This window comes from Aethalodelphis obliquidens, unplaced genomic scaffold, assembly GCF_003676395.1.
Source record: "Aethalodelphis obliquidens isolate GAN/ISIS:26980383/991018 unplaced genomic scaffold, ASM367639v1 scaffold30, whole genome shotgun sequence".
NCBI classification, from domain to species: Eukaryota; Metazoa; Chordata; class Mammalia; order Artiodactyla; family Delphinidae; genus Aethalodelphis; species Aethalodelphis obliquidens.
This window is the reverse complement of record NW_020837974.1, coordinates 19,165,195-19,191,721: the sequence shown is the minus strand read 5'-3', so window position 1 is coordinate 19,191,721 and position 26,527 is coordinate 19,165,195. Positions and strand designations below refer to the sequence as shown.

Genomic DNA, 26,527 nt, shown 5'->3' with positions numbered 1-26,527 from the left:
TGCTTCCTCCGGTCCCAGCCCTCATCCTCCCTAAGTCCCCTGTTTTGGAAGCAGCAAAGTACTTCAAAGCAGTTGAACTGTTTGAAAACGCAGGCTCTGAACCCTCCTACGTTGTTGGTGGGAATGTAAACTGGTGCAGCCACTATGGAGAACAGTATGCAGGTTCCCCCAAAAACTAAAAATGGAGTTACCATGTGATCCAGCAATCCCACTCCTGGGCATATATTCAGAGAAAACTCTAATTCGAAAAGATACAATGCACCTCAGTGTTCATAGCAGCACTGTTTACAATAGCTAAGACATGGAAGCAACCTAATTGTCCATCAACAGAGGAATGGATAAGGAAGTGGTATATATATATATATACACACACAATGGAATACTACTCAGCCATAAAAAAGAATGAAATAATTCCATTTGCAGCAACATGGATGGACCTAGAGATGATCATGCTAAGTGAAGTAAGTTGCAGAAAGACAAATATAATATGACATCACTTATATGTGGTATCTAAAAAAATGATACAAATGAACTTATATACGAAACAGAAATAGACTCACAGACATAGAAAACAAACATATGGTTACCAAAGGGGAAAGGGAAGAGATAAATTAGGAGTTTGGGATTAACAGATACACACTACTATATATAAAATAGATAAACAACAAGGACCTGTTGTATAGCACAGGGAAGTATATTCAATATCTTGTAATGACCTCTAATGGAAAAGAATCTGAAAAAGGAGATATATATATACATATATATATATATATGAATATATATACTCATATGAATCACTTTGCTGTATACCAGAAACTAACACAATATTGTAAATCAACTATACTTTAATTTTTTTTTTTTTTTTTTGCGGTACGCGGGCCTCTCACTGTTGTGGCCCCTCCCGTTGCGGAGCACAGGCTCTGGACGCGCAGGCTCAGCGGCCATGGCTCACGGGCCCAGCCGCTCCGTGGCATGTGGGATCTTCCCGGACCGGAGTACAAACCCGTGTCCCCTGCATTGGCAGGCAGACTCTTAACCACTGCTCCACCAGGGAAGCCTTTTAATATTTTTTTTTAAATCATGGCAAAAAAAGAAAGAAAATACAGGCTCTGAAATCAGACAGATCTGGATTTGAGTCCTGCCTTGGGCACTCAGTCATGTGACACCACTTCCTTGGCTGTGGAATAGCAATAAGAACACTACCTACCTAACAGGCGCTTCACCCCTGAGTCAGCCTTAAAGACCATCCACCCTGTCCTCCCCAAGCCTCCAGAATCAGTCTCCTGGTTAGACCCTCATTTATGAACCTCTACTTCCGCCCTAGGGAGGGTCTCCAGCCCCAGTCTTCCCTTTCTACTTTCTCCCTACAAGTTCTCTGGTTCATTTAGGTTATTACCATCCCATTGGACAGACAACAATGATCATAACACCTAGGCTTGACTGAGGCAGGGAGGGCTGAGGGGTGATCTGAGGTAGAATTGGCGCTTCCACTACGCACTCCTGCATTCGAGTGGGGTGAGTGAGCTGGGTTTGCCTGATACTGGCAAGTCTATATTCCCTCCTTCCCTCCTTCTCTTGTCTGTTCATCTTTGGATGAGAGCTATGGATCAGTGATTGCTTGAGTCTTCTCACAGGTCTGAGAAGCTGTGAGCATCCTCTGTACTTGGCGTGGGAAGGGACGTTAAAAGTTATTGAGCGCCCCCCTGAGGCATCTTCTCTAAGTGACTGTCCAATCTTCTAGGGCTCAAAGGCAGCGGTTCTCAACCCAGGGGACATTTGTGGCTCTCACAACTGTGGGAAGGGTGCTACTGGCATCTAGTGGGTAGCTACCAGGGATGCTCTAAACATCCTACAATGCACAAGACAGCTCTCTATAATAAAGAATTATGTGATCCAAAATGCCAATAGTATTGCAGATGAAAAACTCTGCTTTAAGAACAAGGAACATCCCACCCAGGTGACCAGGCCATTCTGTCTTTGGGCAGCTCTGATTAGAAGTAGGAAACTATCCCCAGTTCTCCCCCTCTCTCTCGCTTACCCTGTTAATTAATCTCCAGGTCCTACCGATTCTAACCCAAATTATTTCTCTAATGCACTTTTTCTCACCCTTCATCTCAAGTCTGGGTTATTTCAAAATACCCTTCCCGCCCACCTTTTTTGCTTCCAGTCAAGCCTCTTCTGTCCTGCACCACTTCCACCACCTTGTTCAAAATTCTTCAGTAGCATTTCTTAACCTAGAGCAGAGGGGTGCCACTGAGGCATTGCTGCCTGCCGGGAGATGTTTTGAAAATTTATCGGATATTTTTGGTTGTCACAGTGACTTGGGGTACCATGGCTGGGTGGAGACCAGACATGTTAGACACCTTGAAATTCACAGAACTTCCCCAAGCAACCAGGACTTTCAGGTGTCCCACCTGACCTTCACGCAGGCGAAAAACATGCTTACAATTATCCAAGAGTAGAACCAGTTTGCACAAAACACAAAGTGTTGGCTATTGTTTTTTTTTACATTAAAAAAAATAGCACAGGGAACTATATTCGATATCTTATAATAACCTATAATGGAAAAGAAGCTGAAAAAGAATATTTATCACTTTGCTATACACCTGAAACTAGCACAACATTGTAAATTAACTTTACTTCATTTAAAAAATGGTTTTAAAAAAATGTACCTGCTTTTTACTTTCACCAAGCTGTCTCTGATATTTCTCAGAGGGCTCTATCTTAAGTTAGAAGCATGGTATATCGTGGGAGCTGTTTGGACTTCTTCATAACATTTAAAATCACAAAGCATTTTTCACAAATTTAAACATTCTGGTGTTCCTCTGTAAATTCATGCTTTATTCTGTGCTTCTGGAATAGAATGGATTCCTATTTTCTTATTTCTCTTAAATTAAAAATTTATTCAGTATAATAGGTAAAGTGATCTGACTGTCCCTTTGAGTCTTGCAGTGGAGTCAGATGGAGCAGTTACGTTTTGGATTATCCATCATTTTAATCATAAATTGCTTCTATTTCTCTTTTATAATAGAGTTAGAACACTGCATTGATTTTTTTAAAAAATTATGTGTGTAGGTAGGTAACACTAACTATGAATTTCATTTCCGTTTTCAGTAAAAGGAATATTACAAAATATTTGTTATAAAAACAGAGAATGGGGCTTCCCTGGTGGTGCAGTGGTTAAGAATCTGCCTGCCAATGCAGGAGACACAGGTTTGAGCCCTGGTCTGGGAAGATCCCACATGCGACAGAGCAACTAAGCCCGTGAGCCACGATTACTGAGCCTCTGCTCTAGAGCCCGTGAGCCACAACTACTGAGCCTGTGTGCTACAGCTACTGATGCCCACTCACCTAGAGCCCATGCTCCGCAACAAGAGAAGCCACCGCAATGAGAAGTCCGCGCACCGCAACAAAGAATAGCCCCCTCTCGCCACAACTAGAGGAAGCCCGCGTGCAGCAACGAAGACCCAACACAGTCAAAAATAAATTAATTAAATAAATTTAAAAATGCTCAATTAAAAATTAAATCATAAAAACGGGATGATATCTGAAGATGATGACAACTGATGTTATCTTTGAAAATTACTGACCTTACAGAATCCTTCGAATGACATCAAAGGGCTGGTATAATGTCTTCATAGCATTATATGAGCCTCACTGCCCATCTCCCTCCTTCCAATCTTGCTTAATACTCAGGCAAGAATCTGATGGTTCCTTAAGCATGACATGTTTTTTCACACCTCAATGTCTGTAGATACTGTTGTCTTGGCCTGGAATGCTCTCTCATACCCGCTTATGCTGTGTAGGACCACCCACTCATTCTTCAAAACCCAGTCATATGCTACCATCTGGATTTCTCCATGTAAAATTAGGTGGCCCTTACCTCATTGTACATTGTAGAAAATTAGTAATGTTAATAATAGCAGCTACAATTTACTGAACACAGCTGTGCGTGGCACTGTTCTTAACACTTCACAGGTACGAGCTCACAGCAATCTATGAAATGTAAACTCTTATTGCCCCATTTTGCAGATGGGAATGCTAAGGTTTTGAGAAGTTAGGGAATTTGTCCAAGTTCTCAGGATCGGTAAGTGGGGGGAGCCAGCTTGATGACTCCTAAGCTTGAATCCTTAATACCTCTACCTCTATGTACCTCCACTGTATGAAACATCACGTTGTGTTATTATCTGAGTGGGTTTACCCCATTATTGGGGTGCACGTCATAGAGGGCAGGACTGAGTTTTTCATTCCTGAACCCCTAGAGGCTGACACCTCCAGAGTGGAGTCATCTTAACACAGAAGTAAGTCAAAGCCCAAATTGCTTATAGTAAAAAAATTACCCTTGAGAATTGTATTAGTTTCCAATTGCTGCTGTAACAAATTACCACAAACTTAGTGGCTTCAAACAACACAAGTTCATTATCTTACAGTTCTGGAAGTCAGAAGTTCTCAACAGGTCTTACTGCACTAAAGTCAAGGTGAGAGTAGGGCTCACTTCCTTCTGGATGCTCTAGGGGAGAATCCATTAATTTGCTTTTTCTAGCTTCTAGAAGTCACCTGCATTCCTTGGCTCGTGGCCCCATTACCCCATTATCAAAGCCGGCAACATCAGGCCAAATCCTTCTCACACTCTTATCTCTCTGGTTCTCTCATCTAATCTCCTCTTCCACTTTTAGGGACCCTAGTGATTGCATTAGTCCTACTCAGATAAGCTCCCTATTTAAAGGGAAGCTGACTAGCAACCTTAATTACATCTGCAAATGTAATTGTCCTTTGTCATATAGCGTAACACATTCACAGGCTCTGGGGATTAGGATGTAAACATCTTTGAGGGGGACATGATTCTACCCACCACAGGAATCCCTTAAATTGCCCAAGGAAGTGCAATATACTGAGAAATACCTTAAGATACTGGTTCAAAACATGGATTCTGGAGCAAGATTATTAGCCTTCAAATCCCAGCTCTACCACTTGAACTGTGTTACCTTAGGCAAGTTAGTTAACTTCTCTGTGCCTCAATTTTGCCAGCTGTAAGATGGTATGATAGCAACAGTGCCCACTTCACAGGTTTATAAACACTTAGGATGATGCCTGGCATGTAGTAAGTACTATATAAGTGTTTATTAAATATATGCATTTTTATGGGCGTATCCAGCAGTGAAACAAGATTGTATTGACTCACTGAGCCTCTGACAAAATTGCTGGCTTGACTTTCACCCAGCAGTGAGGTACCTGGGGAACAGAGACTGACTCAGGTGTCTTGTTTTTCTCTCACTCCCGGGTATGTGGAAGAGGGTGGTGAAACATCTGTATTACTTAAATTGTGTATTCTTCTTTGTATTTTGCCAAGCGAGTGGTTGGATTGGTAAACATTAACTGTAGATTTGACGTGACTTCCTTGTCAATGTTTGCTGAGTGAGTGGGTGGATGCATCTGCCTTCCCGAGGTTGTCTCCTCCACGTGTGTCCTCTTGCTTGGATGTCCCAAGGAGGCAGCCACGGAGAGGGTGAGAAGAGTGGCACCAGGTCCTGGCATCTGACACGCATTTGCCCTTCCACAGGGGTGAGAGAGTTCATTCAGGACCATGGAGAGCAGCCCCAGCAGCCCTCAGCCCACGCGGCCAGATCCCTTGGAGGCATTTCCCCAGAGGACTCTGGAACCAGGTGACATCGCAGTGCTGGTTCTGTACTTCCTCTTTGTCCTGGCCGTTGGACTATGGGTAAGCCAGGTCAGGGGGAGGGAAAGTGGCTGGGGTGGGGTGAGAGACTAGCTCAAGGTCACACAGTAATCAGAACTTTTATTATTTTTATTTCTGGCCGTGCCACACGGCATGCGGGTTCTTAGTTCCCCGACCAGGGATCGAACCCGTGCCTCCTATAGTGGAAGCGCAGAGTCCTAGCCACTGGACCGCCAGGGAATTTCCTAATCAAAACTTTACTATTTAAAGAATGCGTTGAGTATCAACTGTGTGTCAAGTACCTTGTTAGGCACTTTCATTCATGTTATCTCATGTAATTTGCACAGGTCGCTATGAAGAAGGTACTATCGCTATACCCCATTTTATAGATAAGAAAACCGAGGCTCAAAGAATTTAAGTTCCTTATTCTGTTAGTAAGTTAGGAGAGCTGGGGTTAGAATCCATATCCTTCACTTTGAAGCCCATGCTCTTTAAAAAGTAGTTTTGTTTTTTTAAAGGCAGTGAAATAAAAACAACTTAAAATGACACACAGTGAAAAGTCTTACTACTACCCTTCCCTCCACAGGCAACCACTGTTATTAACTTTTTAGTACATTAGTGTATTCTTCCAGAGTTTCTTTAGGTAAATCCAAGCAAATATTAATGTGTATATTTCCCTCATTCTTAAATAGAAAGTAGCTTATTATACATACCGTTTTTTACTTTTATATGTTTCACTGATCAGTGTCTCCTGGATATCTTTTCATATCAGTATATGGACGCTTCTGTATCTTCTTAAAAGTTGACCAGTACTAACACACCATTGTAAAGCAATTATACTCCAGTAAAGGTGTTAAAAAAAAAAATTTGCCCGGTATTCCATAGACGATCATACCGCAATTTATTTAACCTGTTTCTTGCTGAGGGTCATTTGGATTGTTCCCCATCTCTTAACACTAAAATTTATGCTGTAATAGACAAGTCTTGGACACATTATTTTGGATGTATACAACTATAATGTAGGATAACTTCCCTGTAGTGGAATCGTCAGGTTAAAGGATATATGTATTTGTAATTGTGATAGCTTGTGTCAAATTGCCCTCCTTAGGCTTAGTGCCAATCTGCACAAAATCATTAAGTGTATGAAAGTCACATCCACAGCAACACTGCATTGTCAAACTTTTTCATTTTTGCCAAACTGACAGGGAAACACAATATCTCAATGTACTATCTTATAATCAGTGAGGCTAAAATAAACATCCTTACATATGTTTAAGAACCACTTGTTTCCTTTAGGTGAAGTATGGTTTCATATTTTTTTTCCATTTTCATTAAGTTCTTGCTCTTATTCTTATCAATTTCTAGGAACGCTTTACATATTAAAGAGACAGTAACTTTGGGATAAAGGATAGTGCAGAGGAGGTGCTGCTATCTGATTTTCAGGTCAAATGACTTGAAAACTGTAGCCTACTGAGGTGTCCCCACTTCCGTTTGACTATTTGTAGATCATTTCTCTACTCTTACCCCTTAGCTTTCCCTGCTCCAGATCAATCAGGGGGTAAAAGTACTGGCCATCCCAAAGACCATGGATCTGATATTGAGATGGGTGAGATGTTGTTAAGGGTCAGGGCTTTTAGTTACCTATTTATTTATTTATTTATTTATTTATTGTCGCACTGCATGGCTTGCGGGATCTTAGTTCCCTGACCAGGGATCGAACCCGGGGCCCCAGCAGTGAAAGTGCCGTGTCCTAACCACTGGACCGCTAGGGAATTCCCAAGAGTCAGGGCTTTTGATTCAGACAGGTTTGAGATCAGGATTAGGTGTAGGGGTAGAGTTAGTGTGAGGGTTAGAGTTCCTGGGAATCTATATTTTCACAAGAGAATTGGGAGACCCTGATGTATTACTAGTTTTTGAAGTCATGGATTTAGAAGATCCCTTTTAGCACGAGGAGTTCTTTACTCTTGGAAAATACTTCCTGTGTCAGGGTTCAGCAGGAATGAGCCATAGTGTCTGTTTTCTATAGTAAGATCATTTGCAGGGATGAAAAGATATCATTTCATGTCATCTCCCATCCAGTAAGACTCCTCTCACCATCACCTGCACCCAGAGGCTGGGAGAAGTTAAACCACTTATCACAAATAGCTACTTAGTGGTTAAAATGTCTCTGTTAAAACACCTTTAATGCCAGGAAGCTCACTCCTAAAGAGCTCTGAAATCAGGCTGACCTAGGTTTGAGTTCCCAGCCTTCTGCTCTGTAGAAATATGGTACTACATACATGACTTTACTTCCAAGCCACAGTTTCTTCATCTGTTAAACTGGCCTGATGACACCAACCTCATAGGACTTGGTGAGGATTAAAATGAGATGATGCCTCAAAATGCCTAGTATAGTGTCTGTCACATAGTACTGATGCTCAATAAATGATATCCATTGTGAGCTATCTATAGCTCATTGTGGCTTGTCTATACAAGCCATGAGTCTAAAACTCAAATGCCTAGGGGGATCTAGTGGGTTATTATACATCTGTGAGGCAGGGAGTGGTAGGGGCTGTGTTGACCTGAAGAGTTTATGTCTCCTCTAAGGGCATTCAGATGAAAATCTTCTTAAAAACTGTGGGTCAAACAAAATATATTTGATCTAAAAAATAAACAAACTAGTGAATATAACGAAAAAGAAGTAGAATCACAGATATAGAGAACAAACTAGTGGTTACCAGTGGGGCGAGGGAAGGGCGGGAGGAGCAATACAGGGGTAGGGTGTTAAGAGGTACAAACTATTATGCATAAAATAAGCTACAAGAATATATTGTACAGGGCTTCCCTGGTGGTGCAGTGGTTAAGAATCTGCCTGCCAATGCAGAGGACACGGACTCGAGCCCTGCTCTGGGAAGATCACACTTGCTGCGGAGCAACTAAGCCTGTGCGCCACAACTACTGAGCCTGCGCTCTAGAGCCCGCGAGCCACAACTACTGAAGCCCGCGCGCCTAGAGCCTGTGCTCTGCAACAAGATAAGCCACCCAGTGAGAAGCCCACACACCGCAATGAAGAATAGCCCCCGCTCGCTGCAACTAGAGAAAAGCCCACGTGCAGCAACAAAGACCCAATGCAGCCAAAAAAATTAATAAATTAATTATTAATAAAAAAGAATATATTGTACAATAGAGGGATATAGCCAATATTTTATAACAACTAAAATGGAGTATAATCTTTAAAAATTTTGAATCACCATATTGTATAGCTGTAAATTATGTAATATCACACATCAACTATACTTTATTTTTTTTTAATTAATTATTTATTTATATTTATTTTGGCTGCGGGGTCTTCATTGCGTCATGTGAGATCTTTTAGTTACAGAATGCAGGCGGGATCTAGTTCCCCAACGAGGGATTGAACCCTGGCCCCCTGCATTGGGAGCACAGTCTTACTCACTGGACTATCAGGGAAGTCATTTTTTTTTAAAGGACCTCAGAGTTTTGTACTTTTATAATATTTCTAGTTTTTATTTTTTGGACAAGCCACGGGGCATGTGGAATCTTAGTTCCCTGACCTGGGATCGAACCTGTGCCCCCTGCAGTGGAATCATGGAGTCTTAACCTCTGGACTGCCAGGGGAGTCCCTCAATCTTTTTTTTAATTATAGTTGAGGGACTTCCCTGGCGGTCCAGCGATTAGGACTGTGCTTTCACTGCCGAGGGTCCGGGTTCGACCCCTGGTTGGGGAAATAAGATCCCACAAACCACGTGGCAAAAAAAAAAAAGTGAAGTAAGATATTTCAGGCAAACAATGTCCATGGGAAGTATCGCTCAGGGACTCCTGCAAAAAAACCAAAAACAAACAAAAACCCAAAAACAAATAAACAAAAAAAACCAAAATAAATTTGAGTCTGGCCTGCTGGACTCCCGGGTTATAATCTGTGGCCTAGACCGTTTTGGGAGGTGTCTGATTGCTAACATTTCCCTCACCCACCCCTCTTCTTTGTTTCAGTCCACAGTGAAGACCAAAAGAGACACGGTGAAAGGCTATTTTCTAGCTGGAGGGGACATGGTGTGGTGGCCAGTAAGTAGTCTTTGGTTCAATTAAAATTACTTCTCAAAGACTCTTCAGGTGTTGATATTCTGTCTAACCTTTGCTCGCTCAGGACTCTCTGGTTCCATGTTGTCTGGAAGTCACAGTCTAGACTAGAGAAGGCTTAGCTCCAACTCAAATTTGTTTGAACAAAAAGAATTCATCAGCTCACCTAAGGGAGAAGCTGAGGGTTGGTCTGGGTTCAGGTATGGCAGAGTATAGGGGCCCAAGTGATAAGTAGGACCTGGTTTCTCCCTCTGTTTATCCTATCTATCTATCACCTATCTATCATTTATCTATCCATTATTTATCTATCATCTATCTATTTCTATCTGCTTCTCTTCTTCTGGATGGGTGCTATTCCCAAACAGGCTCAACTTCATGTCAACAAGATGGCGGCCACTGCTCCAGACCTTTCATCCTCTCAAGTTCCAGCCTAGCAAGGGAAGAGCACCTGCCTCCATGGCAGTATCCCTGGAAAATATCCCATCTTTGATTGTGTCCCTTGCCCATCTCTGTGCCAATCACTGTGACCAAGGTAGTTTGATGTGCTAACTGGGTCACATACTCAGTGCCTAAGCTGTGGGGCATGGAGCCTGCTCTGAGGCATATGTGATGAGAAATGAGAGGGGCTAGACTCTGAAGGAAAACTGGAGAGCATGACTGGGACAAGGTGGAATGGGTGTTGAGAACATAAATAACAAATACAACAGCCCAATTAGTATTTTCTTTTCAAGGGTAGCTAAAGGCATTACTAAATACACACACACACACACATGTGCACAGACAACATACACATGCACACAGACCTCTGTTTCCTGGGCCCTGAGTAGGGGATCAGGAATAATAATTTTATTCTTGATCTCCTAATATAAGTGTTAAATCTTTGAACTAAAAAGAGAGAAGACATCTCCCGTTTGCAGGGAGTCCAAAAGATGTAGGATTTAAGATGCAGAGATAACAGGTATATAAGTTTCTGGTCCATGAGATGTCTAAAGACAATGACCAGTGTCCTCAAAAGATACCAAAAATGAGCTCTGGATTATATATTCAACGATTTCATTTAAAAAATTCCCTGAGGAATATGTCCAGCAGTGTGCCAAACACAGCAGACATTAGTGAGCTCGTCTTCAACCTCAAGGAGCTTGTAATCTAGTGCAGTGTTTCCCAAAATATAAGTAATATGTGCCCCATGATTTTTCAGTTGTGCACAGACAGAGCATTAAATAACATCAAATTACTTAGTGAGAACATTATCCCCTTTCCTATTCTCTGTTAATCCTCCTGGTTACATAAAAGAAACAGTCAAATTTTGGTACTAATAGGGTTTTACCAACCTTCCAGCACTGGCTAATCTCTGTGTTTAAAAGAGAATGCAGGGGCTTCCCTGGTGGCACAGTGGTTGAGAATCCGCCTGCCAATGCAGGGGACACGGGTTCGATCCCTGGTCCGGGAAGATCCCACATGCCACGGAGCAACTAAGCCCGTGTGCCACAACTACTGAGCCTGTGCTCTAGAGTCCGTGAGCCACAACTACTGAGCCCACGTGCTGCAACTACTGAAGCCCACGTGCCTAGAGCCTGTGCTCCACAACGAGAGAAGCCACTGCAGTGAGAAGCCCCCTCACTGCAACGAAGAGTAGCCCCAGCTTGCCACAACTAGAGAAAGCCTGCGTGCAGCAACAAAGACCCAACGCAGCCAAAAATAACTAAATAAAATAAAATAAAAATAAAAGAGAATGCAAGCCTCAGGCTAAGTGAATTTGGTCGTCCAGAGAACCTAGCTAGAATTTAATAATTTTTTTTTCATTTTCATTTTATTTGTATGGTTCTCTTCTATGTAGAGCAGTGATACTGATTTTCTACTAAAGGCTGTGGATATATATATATATATATGCATGTACTATTATATTACTAATATATTGTATTAATATCTAATACATTGACTAAATAATATGTGATTCATGTATATGAGTTAAAGAAGAAGTCAATATAAGATAAAATATTAAGTAAATAGCAGTGCAGGTGCAGTGAACTTAGAGAAGGCTACAAAGGAAGTATTCAGTGACAGTTTTAAGAAATCCTGCTCTAGTGGTCTCTATGAGGAGTGATGCTGAGTTCCTAAAATTCAGTAGCAATACAGCAGCCCACCTAAGTATGCCTGCTTTCGCATGTCACTTCTGGGACCATTTCTGTGCTCATACTCCTTGGATGACCCTTCCCCAGGTCAAGAAGCAAAGGGAAATTTCGGAGCTTTTTTTGCTTTCTTCATCTAAGGAGAATGATGTCCATGTGAAGGAGATGTGGTTAAGAGTATGGGCTTTGGCTTGATAAAATGTTAACATCTATAGAAAATCAATACTAGTTCTGATAGGAATTGGTTATAGAGGTTTATGTGGTCTCTCACAGCCTTGGCCCACCTAAACACTGTCCGGGGGCAGGTGCCTTTGTGCATATCCCATCATTTCATTTCAAGTAGCAGATGTCTGTCGCTGGTAAACAGAGTCTGATAGCACTAAACATTTGGATCACATTATGAACTGCTCTAGTCCACAAAGCAACCTTCTGATTATAGTTTGGCTTCTCACGTAGCTTATCTACGTGGAGAGGCTGTGGAGGCTAGACAATTTGAATATCTGGTTGCACACCCAGTTGTAAGTCTCACTGGAAATCAATTAGCTTTCTGCTTTTATGTGTAAATCTTAGGAGTTTTGTTAATCCAGGTCTGCCCCTGATTAATAAATCCATTTTCTCTGTAATTACTAAGTGAAAAAAAAAAAAGAGAGAGAGAGAGAGAATAGGCTTTGGAACATGTGCATTAGTTAGCTGTTGTTGCCTAACAAACCACCTACACATTTAGCAGCTTAAAACAGCTACAGTGTATTATTTCTAACGATTGCGTGTTTTGAGTGGGTGGTTCCTCCCCCGCTCTTTAGAGTCACTCATGGAGCTGCGTCTAGCTGGTGGCTGGGAAGGGCTGGAAGTCCAAGATGGCCTCATCCCAGATCTGGAGCTCCGGCAGGAGCTAGACTGGCTAGAAGGCAAGGACTTCACTCTCTCTCTATGCCTCTCATCATCTAATGGCCCGGCCCAAGGTTTTTTACAAGGCGTCTGATTCCAAGGGCAAAGCTGCCGAGCTGTTGTGTGTTGGCCTGGAAGTCACACAGTGTCACCTTTACCACATTGTATTGATCAAAATAAGCCACAGGCCAGCGCAGATTCTTTATGGGAAGAGTGGAAAATCAGAGGAGCCTGCAGAGTGGGGTCACTGGGAGTGGCAGAATAAAGATCTTTGAAATCTCCTCCTGCATAAAAGCCATGAGAACAGTGGCAACATTGTCAAAATCAACATTTTCAGAACTCGGGAAATTGACCTAATGCTAGTATCCATCCAGGGAGCTTTAATTCAAGAAAAACAGCTGAATCTCAGTAAGAACAGGAAGTTTTGTGGGGGTTTACCTGGCTCTATTCTCATTCCCTTCTCTTCAGCTCTGCAGTAGTCTTGAAGGCCACTGGTTAGAACAGGATTGGATCTCTTTCAAAGTCCCATTCTCATATTATTGTCAGGTTTTTACCCATCTTGCAGCTCCCTGGAAAGCTTCCCTTGCACAACTTGTCTTTATTGGATCTGACTCAGTGATGATCTAGTGTGAGCAGCCCTTTACCCAGAGGCATTAGTTTAAAAAAAATCAGTGGCAATTGTTTGACATTGTAGCCACCTGAGCTATAGCAATAAGGGAATTAAAATGGCGCACTAGATGGTATCTATTTAACATAAATAGTAATACTCCCTAAACTGAACTACAGACTCAACGCCATTCCTATCAAAATTCCAGCTGCATCCTCCCCTCTTTTTTTGCAGAAATTGACAGGCCAATCCTAAAATTCAGATGGAAATGCAAGGGACCCAGAAGAGCCAAAACAATTTTGAAAAGGAAGAAAAAAGTTGGAGGACTTATACTTCCCGATTTCAAAACTTACTACAAAGCTACAGTAATCAGGAGAGTGTGATACTGGTATAAGGACAGATCAATGGAATAGAATCAGATGAAAACCAGAGACCAGAAAGTCAATGGGAGGCACAACAGTCCTCTCACAGATAGCTCCCTCTCTGTCTCTTTCTCCCTCCTTCCCTCACCTATCTCTATCTCTGTCTCCATCTCGCTCTGTCCTCTCTTGATCTGCCTTTCTCTGCAAGTCTACCTCATTCTCCTCTCTCTCAGCAGAGTGGCAGTGATGAGTGCATAGTTGAACATGCTACTCACCTCCCCCATCTCCTTGCTACACACACACCTCCCTGGGTTACACACCCCCAGTCTAAGGGACCAGCAAATATGGTTTCCCAGTTCCAGATTCCCAGGAGAGAGAATGTAATTGGCCCAGCTTGGGCCAGGTGCCCAGGCCTGTCTCATGCAATCAACTGAGACCAGGGATTGTGGTCATCAATTACCGTCTTGACCACTTAGATTTCTACTAGAAGGAGGGCTCTCTTCTTTGCTAAGTTAGAAGCAGAGCTGGGGAATAACAGAGGCTTCGTGATTCTCATCCTGAAGCACTTTCTACAACACCTGTCATCCTCCCTCCCCCGCAGGGATGCTGCATACAGTTGTTCAAGTTGTGCACTGCACAACCCTAGAGGGGACACAGTTCACATCTTAGGCATCATAGATATGTGTATTTGTTATGCCAGTTTTCTAAAGGTGGAAGTAAAATAGTCTTAGGGAAGAAGAGGCTTCTAATTTCTAAAAAGTTGCTTAGATGGGCTAGGGATGGCCCTGCTTTCTCCACTTCTCCTTTTGTCTTGGTCTCTTTGGTGAATGGGAAGAACTGGTGGTGGGAAGAAGCTACACCAGACCTTGGCTCCAAGATCTGATCTATCATCTCCCCACAGGTGGGTGCATCCTTGTTTGCCAGCAATGTTGGAAGTGGACATTTCATTGGCCTGGCAGGGTCAGGTGCTGCTGCGGGCCTTTCTGTAACTGCTTATGAATTTAATGTACGTATGTTACCAGGGCATGGACAGCCCACCCTCTACGCAGTAGGTAGATCCCGGGGAGCAGTTGTATGCATGCTCTGCTCTTTTAAAAATAGAGTGGTGCTTTATGAAAAAGCAGACAGGAATCATCAAGGGCACCCCTAGTTAACAAAAATCAGTTTGATCTGCAAGTCCCAGGCCTCCCTGTGTTTGCTTGATGGGAGCCCATAAGGCAAATACATGTGTGAAGAAGGCTCAGAGTCTCTCCCACGTCGATGCAGAAGATAGAAGGTTTTGTGGGACTGGAGGGTGTTTCTGTATATTAGATATCAATTGCCCATCACAAAACTTTGTGGTTCAGTGGTTCTTGATCCTTTTGTCACCCCACAGATACCCAAGAGATAAGACACACTCTTCTATGTAGCAGGATAATTTTCACTTAGTGGGAAGGGATGCACTTATTAATAGTGATCTTCATTTTCATAATGACTCACATTTTTTAAGCACTTACTCTGTGCCACAGACTTAAATATACCACATACATCATCATATTACAGGATTCAATTACAGACTAGAATCAGACTGCCTGGGTTCACATCTGGGCTCTAAAACTTATAAGCTGTGTGACCTTGGGCAAGTTACTAGATCTCTCTGAGCCTCATGTATAAAACAGAGATAATGATGATACCTGCCATACCGAGTCATTGAGAGGATTAAAGGAATTCATGCTTATAAAGTGTGCACAGGAATGCCTGGTGTATCGTAAGTGCTCAGTAAGCATCATCTCACCGATTTCCTTCCAACAACCCAGTGGGGGCAGTTATTCCCATTTCACAGGTGAGAAAAGTGAGTCTCAGAGACCTGTATAAACTCTTCCAGCATCACCAGCGACTCATCAGAGTGGCCTGCCTGAACTCACAGGCTTGATTTAACCCCAGCCCAAGGAGGGGAGGGAACACAAGGGGACGAAGGGGGACACTCAAGGTTTAGGACACACAGCACTGGGGGCCACAAAGAGCTTCTAGTTCCATTCTGCCCTACTTCATCCCTGTGTCCTATTTAAACATGAAAATGTGACAGCCCAGGGAGGGTGAGCTACTCAGTAAGTAAGAGATGGAACCAGAGGCAGATGAGGCCAGGTTCCCTCTGGACACGGGGAAATCCACGCTGGCATCACAGCGTGGGCGGGAGCTGAATCCTGATTCCGCTTTTCCCCGGCAGGGCTTATTTTCCGTGCTGATGTTGGCCTGGATCTTCCTCCCTATCTACATCGCTGGTCAGGTGAGTCTGAGGGGGGTTGAGGTGCTATGGAACAGGAAGACCCTTTGGGAGGGTCAGCTTTGCATTCCCTCCCTCCCACCAGCATCCTTCCCTCCCTCCTGCCTGCGGACATCCATTATACCAGCGGTCCCCAAACTTTTTTTTAAAAAATTAATTTATTTATTTATTTTTGGCTGCATTGGGTCTTCGATGCTTCGCACGGGCTTTTCCCCAGCTGCGGCGAGCGGGGGCCACTCTCCGTTGCAGTGCGTGTTGGCACCAGGGACTGGTTTCGCAGAAGGCAATTTTTCCACGGGAAGGGGGCATGGTGGGGATGGTGCAGGCGGTAACGTGAGCGATGGTTCAGGAGGTAATGCGAGTGATGGGGAGCCATGGGGAGGGGCAGATGAAGCCACGCTGGCCCGCCCGCTGCTCACCTCCTGCTGTGCGGCCCGGTTCCTAATGGGCCTTGGACCGGCACTGGTCTGCGGCCCAGGGGTTGGGGGCCTATGCGTTAGTCCCTCAGAGGTCCCAGCATTAGCGTGGGATGATGCACAGCTGAGACAATTAGGAACCGTGTCCTTAGCATTTCCCACCTAGTGATGGACATCAAAGATACATGGGGGGCAGGGGCTTTCAGAAGCTGGAAGAAACGTAGGCTCAAAAAAAATTTTTTAATGCCAAAACACAAATGTAAAAATCGCAGTCTTTTCTAAATGTTTAAGCCACAACATATTACTGCTTTTAACATACACACACACACACACACACGTGCTCGCGCGCGATTCAGTGATTTTTTTTCTTCCTTTGTACCCAAAACCATAATAATTGAGTTATTTCTGGCTGATGTGATATGTCAAAATTTTTGTTACAAAATAATGCTGCTTTAGACTTTTTGAAAAATAAAGTAGTTAAAAAAATCACTTCTAGGGACTTCCCTGGCAGTCCAGTGGTTAAGACTCCATGCTTCCAAAGTAGTTAAAAAAATCACTTCTAGGGACTTCCCTGGTAGGCCAGTGGTTAAGACTGCATGCTTCCAATACAGGGGGTGCAAGTTCGATCCCTGGTGGGGGAACTAGGATCCCACATGCTGTGCAGTGCAGCCAAAAAATAAAATAAAAAAATAAACTTAAAAATCACCTGTGATCTTACTGACAGCTTTCTGTCATTCATACCATCTAGACTTAATTCTATTTTAGACATTCTACTACACAGGGCAAGATATCATACAATATCATAGTGTTATTCATCAAGCAATAACTGAGTTTAACTTTTTATTATAGAAATTAAAAAAAATATACAAAGTATAAGGAACTACTTAATGATCAGAGAAATCATTAAAAAAAAAATCACTCCTTACCAGAAGAAGTGCAATCTTATGCAAAGGGCAGTGACGTAGGGATAAATAACCTCACTTGGAGATAATACTGAGTCTAAAAGCACGATTTTTGGTGACTGGGGGCCTGGGTCTGCCCATACCCACCTGTGATTAGCTCCCACATAGACAAAATCTCTGGGATAGAACAACACTGACTGGAACTGAGGATCTCTGGGCCAAAGCATCAGCAGATATTTCTTGAGCACCTAGTATAGGAAAGAGTAAAGGATGGTGGAGATGTAGGTTAATTCATAGGTAGGGTGGCCAGATGTTCTCAGCTGATGGTTTCCATTTTCTCTGGGAAGTAGAAGACAGTGTCATTTGCTGAATGAGGAAGGAATTTGTGTGATCGAAGGTTAATAAGAGGCATGAAGAGTTGAAATGACTTCTATAGTTTGTAATAGAAAAACCTGTGGACAGCCCCAGTATTGCTCATTAGGGGACTGGGCATCTGTACTGTGGATATCATGCTGTGAAAAGGGCTGAAATTGACAGAGTTGTGCTGCTGTGAAAGGATCTCCAAGCTCTGTTGTTCAATAAAAAATTCCTGTGACTCTAGACATTCTTTGGGCAACATTTTATTCAGAGAGAAGATTAAGCCCATATTAGATAATAAATGCCAGACTGCTGAAAAAAGCTAAAAAGCTACCCAATCTATTTTTATTGGGCAATAAAATAAACACAGAGAAAATTGGTAAAGCACAAATGTGCAGCTTAACAAACTACTGTAAAATGAACACCCAGATCAAGACACAAAACAGGGACTTCCCTGGTGGTCCAGTGGTTAAGAAAGACTCCCTGCTTCCACTGCAGGGGGCCCGGGTTCAATCCCAGGTCAGGGAAGTTCCACATGCTGCATGGGGCGTCCAAAAAAAAAAAAAAGACACAAAATATAACACTCCCCCACGTGCCTTTAGCAGATCACAGATGCCTTCCTTTCACAGTGACTTTCACTGGACTCACTTCTTTACTTTTCTTCACAGTTTTAATTGGGCATACCTAAACAAGATGGTTTAATTGTACTTTTCTGGAATGAAATATACATGGAATTGGGGGGGTTACATTCTTTCCTTGCCTGTAGCTGGTGTGTTAATTTCCATTGCTATGTAGTATTCTGTAGTATGACTATACCCCAATATATTTGTCTATTCTTTTTTTCATGGGCATTTAGGTTGTTCCTAATGTTGGCCTATGATAGACAACGCTGCTGTGAACATTTTTATACATGTCCCGATGCACATAAACAAGGTTGCTCCTAATGTTAGCCTATGATGGACAATGCTGCTGTGAACACCTTTTTTTTTTTTTTTTTTTTTTTGCGGTACGCGGGCCTCTCACTGTTGTGGCCTCTCCCGTTGCGGAGCACAGGCTCCAGACGCGCAGGCTCAGCAGCCATGGCTCACGGGCCCAGCCGCTCCACGGCATGAGGGATCTTCCCAGAGGGGGCACGAACACGTGTCCCCTGCATCGGCAGGCGGACTCTCAATCACTGTGCCACCAGGGAAGCCCGAAGGTGGATTCTTAACCACTGGATCACCAGGGAAGTCCCTCTCACTGTTCTTTCCACTGAAAATTCTGTTTATATATTTTCTGGCCATTTGGACTTTCTCTTTAGGGAAGTAACTTGTCTAGGACTTTTGCCAACCTTTCTATTATGTTATACAGCTTCTTCTTATTGATAGAAGCTCTTTATACATTCTGGAAACAAGCCCTTAGGGTGATTATATGTGTTGCAAATATCTTTTCCCCACTTATTCTGTGGTTTGCCTTTTAACTCTCTTAATGGTGTTTTTTGATGAACAGATCTTAGATGTTTTAAAAAGTTATTTTATTCAAGTATAGTTGATTTACAATGTTGTGTTAATTTCTGCTGTACAGCAAAGTGATTCAGTTATACATATATATACATTCTTTTTCATATTCTTTTCCATTATGGTGTATCACAGGATATTGAATAGAGTTCCCTGTGCTATACAGTAGGACCATGTTGTTTATCCATTCTATATATATAATAGTTTGCACCTGCTAATCCCAAATTCCCGATCCATCCCTCCTCCACCCCCCACCCCCTTTGCAACCACAAGTCTGTTCTCTATGTCTGTGAGTCTATTTCTGTTTCGTAGATGAGTTCATTTGTGTCATATTTTAGATTCCACATATAAGTGATATTGTATAGTATTTGTCTTTCTTCTCTTTCTCCATTCATCTGTTGATGGACATTTAGGTTGTTTCCATGTTTTGGCTATTGTGAATAGTGCTGCTATGAACTTGGGGTGCATGTATCTTTTTGGTTTTGTTTTGTTTTAATATTTATTTATTTACTTGGCTGTGTCGGGTCTTCGTCGCAGCATGTAGGATCTTTCGTTGTGGCCCGTGAGCTTCTCTCTAGTTGTGGTGCAAGCACTCTAGAGCACACGGGTTCAGTACTTGCGGTGCACGGGCTTAGCTGCCCCATGGTATGGGGGATCTTAGTTCCCTGACCAGGGGGTCTAACCTGCATCCCCTGCATTGGAAGGCAGATTCTTAACCACTGGACCACCAGGGAAGTCCCCATGTATCTTTTTGAATTAGAGTTTTGTCCGGATATACACCCAGGAGTGGGATTGCTGGATCACGTGGCAACTCCATTTTTAGTTTTTTAAGGAACCTCCATACTGTTTTCCATAGTGGCTACACCAACTTACATTCCAACCAACAGTGTAGGAGGGTTCCCTTTAACAGATCTGAGTTTTAATGTAGTTCCATTTATCATTTTTCCTTAATTACTATCTTTTATGTCTTATTAAAAAATATTTCCTACTCTAAAGTCATAAAGATATTCTCCTATATTACCTTCTAGAACTTTTCACATTTAAGTCAATTATCCACCTAGAAGTAATTTTTGTCTACCATATTTTGAGAATAGGATAATGCCAATATGACCCATCAAGAAAATTACAGACCAGTTTTACTTATGAATATGGAAAATGACCTCTACACTTTAGGGGCCCACCCTACTCTCTAACCACCAGTTTACTCCTGTCAGTTCATTCATTTATTTGTTCACTGAAGAAGCATTTATTGAGCTGAATGCCAACTGCATTCCAGGCACTGGTCTAACAGTTCCTCATCCTTACCAGGCTCTCTACTTCCCCAGCCCTTTACAGTGCTTTCCCCTCTTGCTGGAAAGTTTCCCTTTTCCTTTGTGATTCGGTTAACTCCTATCATCTATCCAAATCCTACTTCAAGCAACTATTCCTCCAGGAAGCCCTTTCTAACCTCTCTGATTAGGTGAAGTCTCCTCCTTCATTGTGTTTGCCACAGTTGCCGTTTTGCATTTGCTTGTGTGATTATTAAATTAATATGCCTCTCCCATTAGACTGTGTGTTTTTCCCATTATACTTTCTCAACATCAGCAGTAGTAACATTTGGGGCAGGATAATTCTTTGTTGTGTGTTTTTATACGTGTGTGAGGGGTAGTCTGTTCATTGTAGGATGTTTGCAACATCCCCGATCTCTATCCACTAGATGCCAATAGCACCCCCCAAACTGTGGCAGCTGCAGTGTCTCCCGACATTGCCAAATGTTCCCTGGGGAGGTATGACATCTCTTCCTTCCATTGAGAGCCACTGCACTAGACTGTGTGTTTCTCCCATTAGATTGTAAGCTCCAGGAGGGCAAGAACTCTCTCTGTTTTCTCCCAGTGTCTAGAACAGTGCCTGATACATAGTATGTATTTGAAAAATATTTGTTGAAATTACTCAGTAGCAGGGTCCATGATTTCAGAAGGAAGTGAAATGAAGGATGAGCTGACACCCAAAAGAAGAGGCACCAATTAGGGACTGAAAGTCTTGGTCAGGTCCCAAAGCCGGGGTCATCAGAGTGAGCAAACGGAAGGGTTGCACTGATGAAAATTTGGGGTATCGGAGGTGAATGGGGTCCTGGAGATGATGAGGTTTGGATGTTGGCCAGAGAAATGGGTTGCTGGAGTGGAAATGCCCATCTGTTGGGGTTAAACAAAGACACTGTACACGATGTCCCAGTGGGTGCTCGTCACTGTCCTTGAAGCTGCTTCCAGACTCGGGGAAAGTCTGGAAAGAGGGGAAGACAGTGAAGGAGCTGAATTCTCATTGGCTGCTGGACAGTGTTCCCGGGAGGCTTGGGGTGGGCGGAAGTTGCTATGGCCGGATGGCATGGGTTTCCGAGGAAGAGGGAGGGGTTTTACATGAGGACTGAGTGTGGCTGTCTGGACGTGATTCAAGGGAGAGTGAGAGAGATGCTGAAGTTCCCTCACTGCCCTGCACCCCCAGGAGATGAGGAACCACCAGACCAAGGCACTTGGGCGGTCCTCTCTCAGGGCAGTCGTCATTGGCTGCATTTATTTCCTGTTAGCACTCACCCAGCAACACTCAGAGGGTGGTTCCTGTGTTAACAGTCATTCACCTCTCTGTCTCTGTCTCTCTCATCCTCGCTTGCTGGCAAATTGCCTTCTTAGCTACTTTATGACAAACAGCCTAGGTTCTGCCTCCTGTCTGTCAGCTAGCTTCACATTTCTCCCCAGAGTTTGATTTCTAGATACCAGTACTGCTCGCCTTCTGATGACTTTCATGCCTCCTTCCTTTCTTAGCTCATTAGAAACTTCCTGCATGTTGCAGGCTGTGCGGCTCTCTAGATCGTAATGGAGGTCAACTGATGATAAAACTGTCGGTCCTGGGCTTCCCTGGTGGCGCAGTGGTTGAGAGTCCGCCTGCTGATTCAGGGGACACGTGTTCGTGCCCCGGTCTGGGAAGATCCCACATGCCGCGGGGCGGCTGGGCCCGTGAGCCATGGCCGCTGAGCCTGCGCGTCCGGAGCCTGTGCTCCGCAGCAGCAGAGGCCACAGCGGTGAGAGGACCGCGTACCGCAAAAAAACCCCAAAAAACCTGTCAGCCAATGATAAGAGTCTTGCTCCCCAACGAAACCAGCTGGTGGTTGTCATTCACAGACGAGATAGTGAATCCTCTCGAGGAGCATCTTCCTTGGTCCACTTATCTGAATGGGCTGAAGCTCTCATGCACTCTCTCTAATTAGCTTTCATACCATCACCAAGAGTGTGTCCGTTCAATATGGTTTGATTGAATCTTTCCGTGTGTTATTCCCTGATAGAGTGTCAGAGCTCAGTGCAATGTGCTTCTGGAAAATCCCTGCTGTGTTTGCCTTGCAGCAAATCAGAGGGCTGAGGCAAGCCACTCATGAGGGTCAGAATCCCGAATTGCCCTTTTGGGGAGAGGGGGAGGAAAGAGATGCTTCTTTTTTTTTTTTTTAATTTTAAGGTGTCTATTTATTCCTAGAGTTCAATTTTTTTGGCCAATATTTTATTATGAAAAAAATTTCCCACCTACATCAGTGTTGAAATAATTTGACACTGGACACTCTTATAGTCTTGAATACTGTACCCAGATTCTACTATTAACAACTTACCTGTTTTGTTTTTTTTTTTTTTTTTTGCGGTACACGGGCCTCTCACTGCTGTGGCCTCTCCCGTTGCGGAGCACAGGCTCCAGACGCGCAGGCTCAGCAGCCATGGCTCACGGGCCCAGCTGCTCTGTGGCATGTGGGATCTTCCCGGACCGGGGCACGAACCCGTGTCCCCTGCATCAGCAGGCAGACTCTCAACCACTGTGCCACCAGGGAAGCCCCAACAACTTACCATTCTTGAATCAAGTCTGGCCATCCAGTCTCTCCCAGTCTCCACTCCCAGCTTCTTCTACCTTCACAATCTGACCTTGGGATGGATGGTTTGCCATTTATCAGCTCATGATCGGGTACCCATTAGTCTACTCCCTGGGTTAGACTAAGGAACACCCAAGCAGCAACAGCCTGGACGAGGGGCTGCAAACATAATCATTACTCTGTCTTTTCCCATCCAACATCTGGGACCTCATGGAAGAACAGTTGTGCATTTGAGGTTCCATTGTCTAGACATGGCATTGTCTCAACCCCCAAGTCTGCGGGTACAGTGAGGAGACTGGGCAAGGACATGCTATCTCCAAGTGCCACCCAAATAATGGTTCTCCTCGGTATGGCTCAGCCCCTGGTGTGCCTTATATGGTAATGGCACCTAGCTTTGGCCCATCCATCTGGACCTAATTCAGTGCTTCCCTGGTTTCTCTGCTGTCTCTGGATTCTCTGCTCCTGGTAACGTGGCTAAAGTGTTACATGAGAGCAACTTCCCCAAAGGTTAGAATATGGACAAATGGAGATGCTTGAGATGAGTTTAGGTGTTAGACATGGAGCCAACTACACTGAATCACCTGGCGAAATTAGTTCCTCTTCCATCATCTTTCAATGAGCTCAAGGGTAAAGTCTCCTGTTGGTGTTAGTGAGCATTTAACACCTGTTCAATACTTTTCCTGACTTCTTTTTTTTTTTTTTTTTTTTTAAAGAAAGAATGAGTAAGCTCTGGGCCCAGGGTTTTTGGTGTGCAAGAGGAAGTTGCCAGGAAAGAATAGAACATGAATGAGTGATTTTATTATCCATGTGCATAGTTTTGCTGGTTCCCTTAAGTTTAGGATTGATATTTCATTTACAGTGGTGATTTGAAGTTTTCTTTTTAGATAAGTTTACTTCAATATAAACATGAGTTGGTTTAAAGAAAAACATTAAGTTTTATAATAGTAACATCTATATTAATAAGTTTTATGTAATAACATTAATAACACAGGAGAGGGCAAAAATTGGGGTGGCATATACATTTGGGATATATGATAGTTGGGTACCTAACTCTGCACAGAACCCCAGTCCATCCTCACCCCACCCCTTTGTTCCATTTTCTCCTCTCTTTTAAGTCTCCCATTGAGAATCCCAAGAAGACCATCTGTGCTTCTGAGTTTGGGGAGAAGGGGGGAGGGGGAAGAAGGGCTGTTGGGTGGCGAAATCTCAACTCTGGTCCCCAGGTCACCACGATGCCAGAATACCTAAGGAAACGCTTTGGCGGCAACAGGATCCCCATCATCCTGGCTGTGCTCTACCTGTTTATCTACATCTTCACCAAGATCTCGGTAAGGTGGGGACACAGCCTGGTGAGAAGCTCAGCTGGTGGTGTCCCTCTCCTATTGAGGAAGCTTCTGGGAGGTTCAAGGAAGTTGGGAGGGGTGGGGGCAAAGGCTAAGCAGGGGCAGAGGAAGTACGGAAAAAAGGTAGAGGAAAGGACTCCTCCCCCTTCTCCTGCCAAAGCTTCTTCAGCAACATCTTGGGATGGTGCCCATCACTGAATGGGACTCCGAGAGCCCTCAGGTGGGTCTGTCGTCTTCCTCCTGGGATCAGGCAGTTATCAACTATTAATCATATGTGCTGATGGCCCACCGAGCCTGCCCCACCCTGACGTTTGGATGGGCAGGTCTTCCGGAAAGCAGCCAAGAGCAGATGCTTTGCAGCCTCCAGTACGTGCTGCTCAGCCCGACTCACACCGATGCCCTCTTCTCTTCCATCTGGAGCTGGGGGAAACCTTGTCCTATGTGGGGGAGGGGGGGTGAGCAGAGGAATTCCATTCAATTCAAACAACAATAACTGACTCTGCCAGCTCCAGATGTGAAGGGCAGAAGGACAATGCTCGCTCTCATTCTGGTGGGAAGCTACAGATGTGGGGAAACCTTCCCAAGGAAAGTTACATCTGAGGAGGATGTAGAGAGGATGTAGAGAAAGGGGGATTGGCATTCCAGAGGGCTGGACAGAATAAGAAAACGCTTGGGGGCATGAAAAAACATGACTTGTTAGGGAAACAGGGTGTATTTCAGTGTGTCTGGGAGCATGAAGTGAGTAAAGAAAATGAGGTCAAGTGGCAGGCAAACCATGGAGGGCCTGGTATACAGCTCTAACTTATTTGAACATTATCTTGGGGGCAGTAGGGAGCTACTGAAGAGTTTTGTTGAGGATGAGATGATCGTGATGGCATTTGATAAAGGCTGCAGTGTGGAGGATGGAGAGTAGGCAGATGAAGAATAGGAGCAGGAAGACGACTGAGGCGCTTGTATTAGCCCAGTGAAGGGGCCTCAAACATGATCACCCACAGGGCTCCCGTTTGAGACCCCTGATCTAGGAAGAGATGAAGAAAGGACATCATGTGATGTTTCTGTGTTTGCCAGAGTCAAGGCTAGGGCCTGAGCCTGGGGAAACTGGGCTAAAACGTCCATCCATCCATTCACCCGTCAACTTCATGTCTCTCCAGGTAGACATGTACGCAGGTGCCATCTTCATTCAGCAGTCTTTGCGCCTAAATCTCTACCTGGCCATAGTCGGGCTGCTGGCCATCACAGCTCTATACACTGTTGCAGGTACGACTGAACAAGGGTTGATTCTGGGAGAGGTGGTGGGCAGGGGCTGTGGGCCACCCTGTCTTTTCCTGGCTCGTCTTCTGATGTTCCAGTGTGCTAAGACCATGTCTTCATGAACCCTCAGTCCATCACCCCAGATAATACGATTTCTCTTGGTCATTGTCCAAAGGAAGAGGGATGCCTGATAGAAGGGAGGATTTTAAAAGGTACCGCAAGTGCATAAAGCTATTTTCCATTTATTTATTCAAGAACTATTCATTAGAGCCTACTAGCTGCTGAGCATGTGTAGTCACACACACTATACAAAGCTAGACCGTAAACCACTGCAATTCTGCAGCCTGAGGCCAGGGAGCCTCAACTTTCCCCCTCAGACTTGCATCCCAGAAGAGTGGCTGGTGGAGTGCAGCACCTGCACATGTATCTGCTTTTGAATATTCACCTTCTCATCTTCTGTTCCAGTTTCATCCTTCTCTGCCTCCTCTTGGTGTAATTCATTCTACAAATTATCTATATCTATCTATGTATCACCCACTATATGCCAGGCATCATGCTAGGAAATGGGGCATAGCGGGCAACAAGATAGACAAAATCTTTTTTTTTTTTTGGCCGTGCAGCTTGTGGGATCTTAGTTCCCCCACCAGGGATTGAACCCGGGCCCACGGCCTTGAAAGCCCCCAGTCCTAACCACTGGACCACCAGGGAATTCCCATGACAGAAAAAATCTTTACTCCAAAGGAACTTACATTCTAGTGGGGAAGGGGAGACAGACAATGAACAAGGAAGCCAATAAGTGATGTCAGAGTATACTGGTATAACAAGATGGGGAATAATGGTGGGAGGATTCTTTTCCATCCAACGTACAGGCAAGGCCTCTCT

At 43.9% G+C, this 26,527-nt stretch overlaps 1 protein-coding gene across 4 annotated transcripts in view; it reads left to right on the top strand.

Moving 5' to 3' along the window:
• Positions 1 to 5,566: 5,566 nt before the first annotated feature.
• Positions 5,567 to 26,527, top strand: part of SLC5A11 (solute carrier family 5 member 11) — a 42,238-nt gene continuing 21,277 nt past the window's right edge. The window contains exons 1-6 of one of the 4 annotated variants that reach the window (XM_027126597.1): positions 5,567 to 5,719; positions 9,668 to 9,739; positions 14,639 to 14,743; positions 15,944 to 16,003; positions 24,275 to 24,379; positions 25,546 to 25,651. In XM_027126597.1, the coding sequence (XP_026982398.1) occupies positions 5,585 to 5,719; positions 9,668 to 9,739; positions 14,639 to 14,743; positions 15,944 to 16,003; positions 24,275 to 24,379; positions 25,546 to 25,651 (583 nt within the window). In that variant the 5' untranslated portion in view covers positions 5,567 to 5,584. The remainder of the gene's footprint in view (positions 5,720 to 9,667; positions 9,740 to 14,638; positions 14,744 to 15,943; positions 16,004 to 24,274; positions 24,380 to 25,545; positions 25,652 to 26,527) is intronic. The other 3 variants (XM_027126598.1, XM_027126599.1, XM_027126600.1) reach the window with 3 other exon arrangements.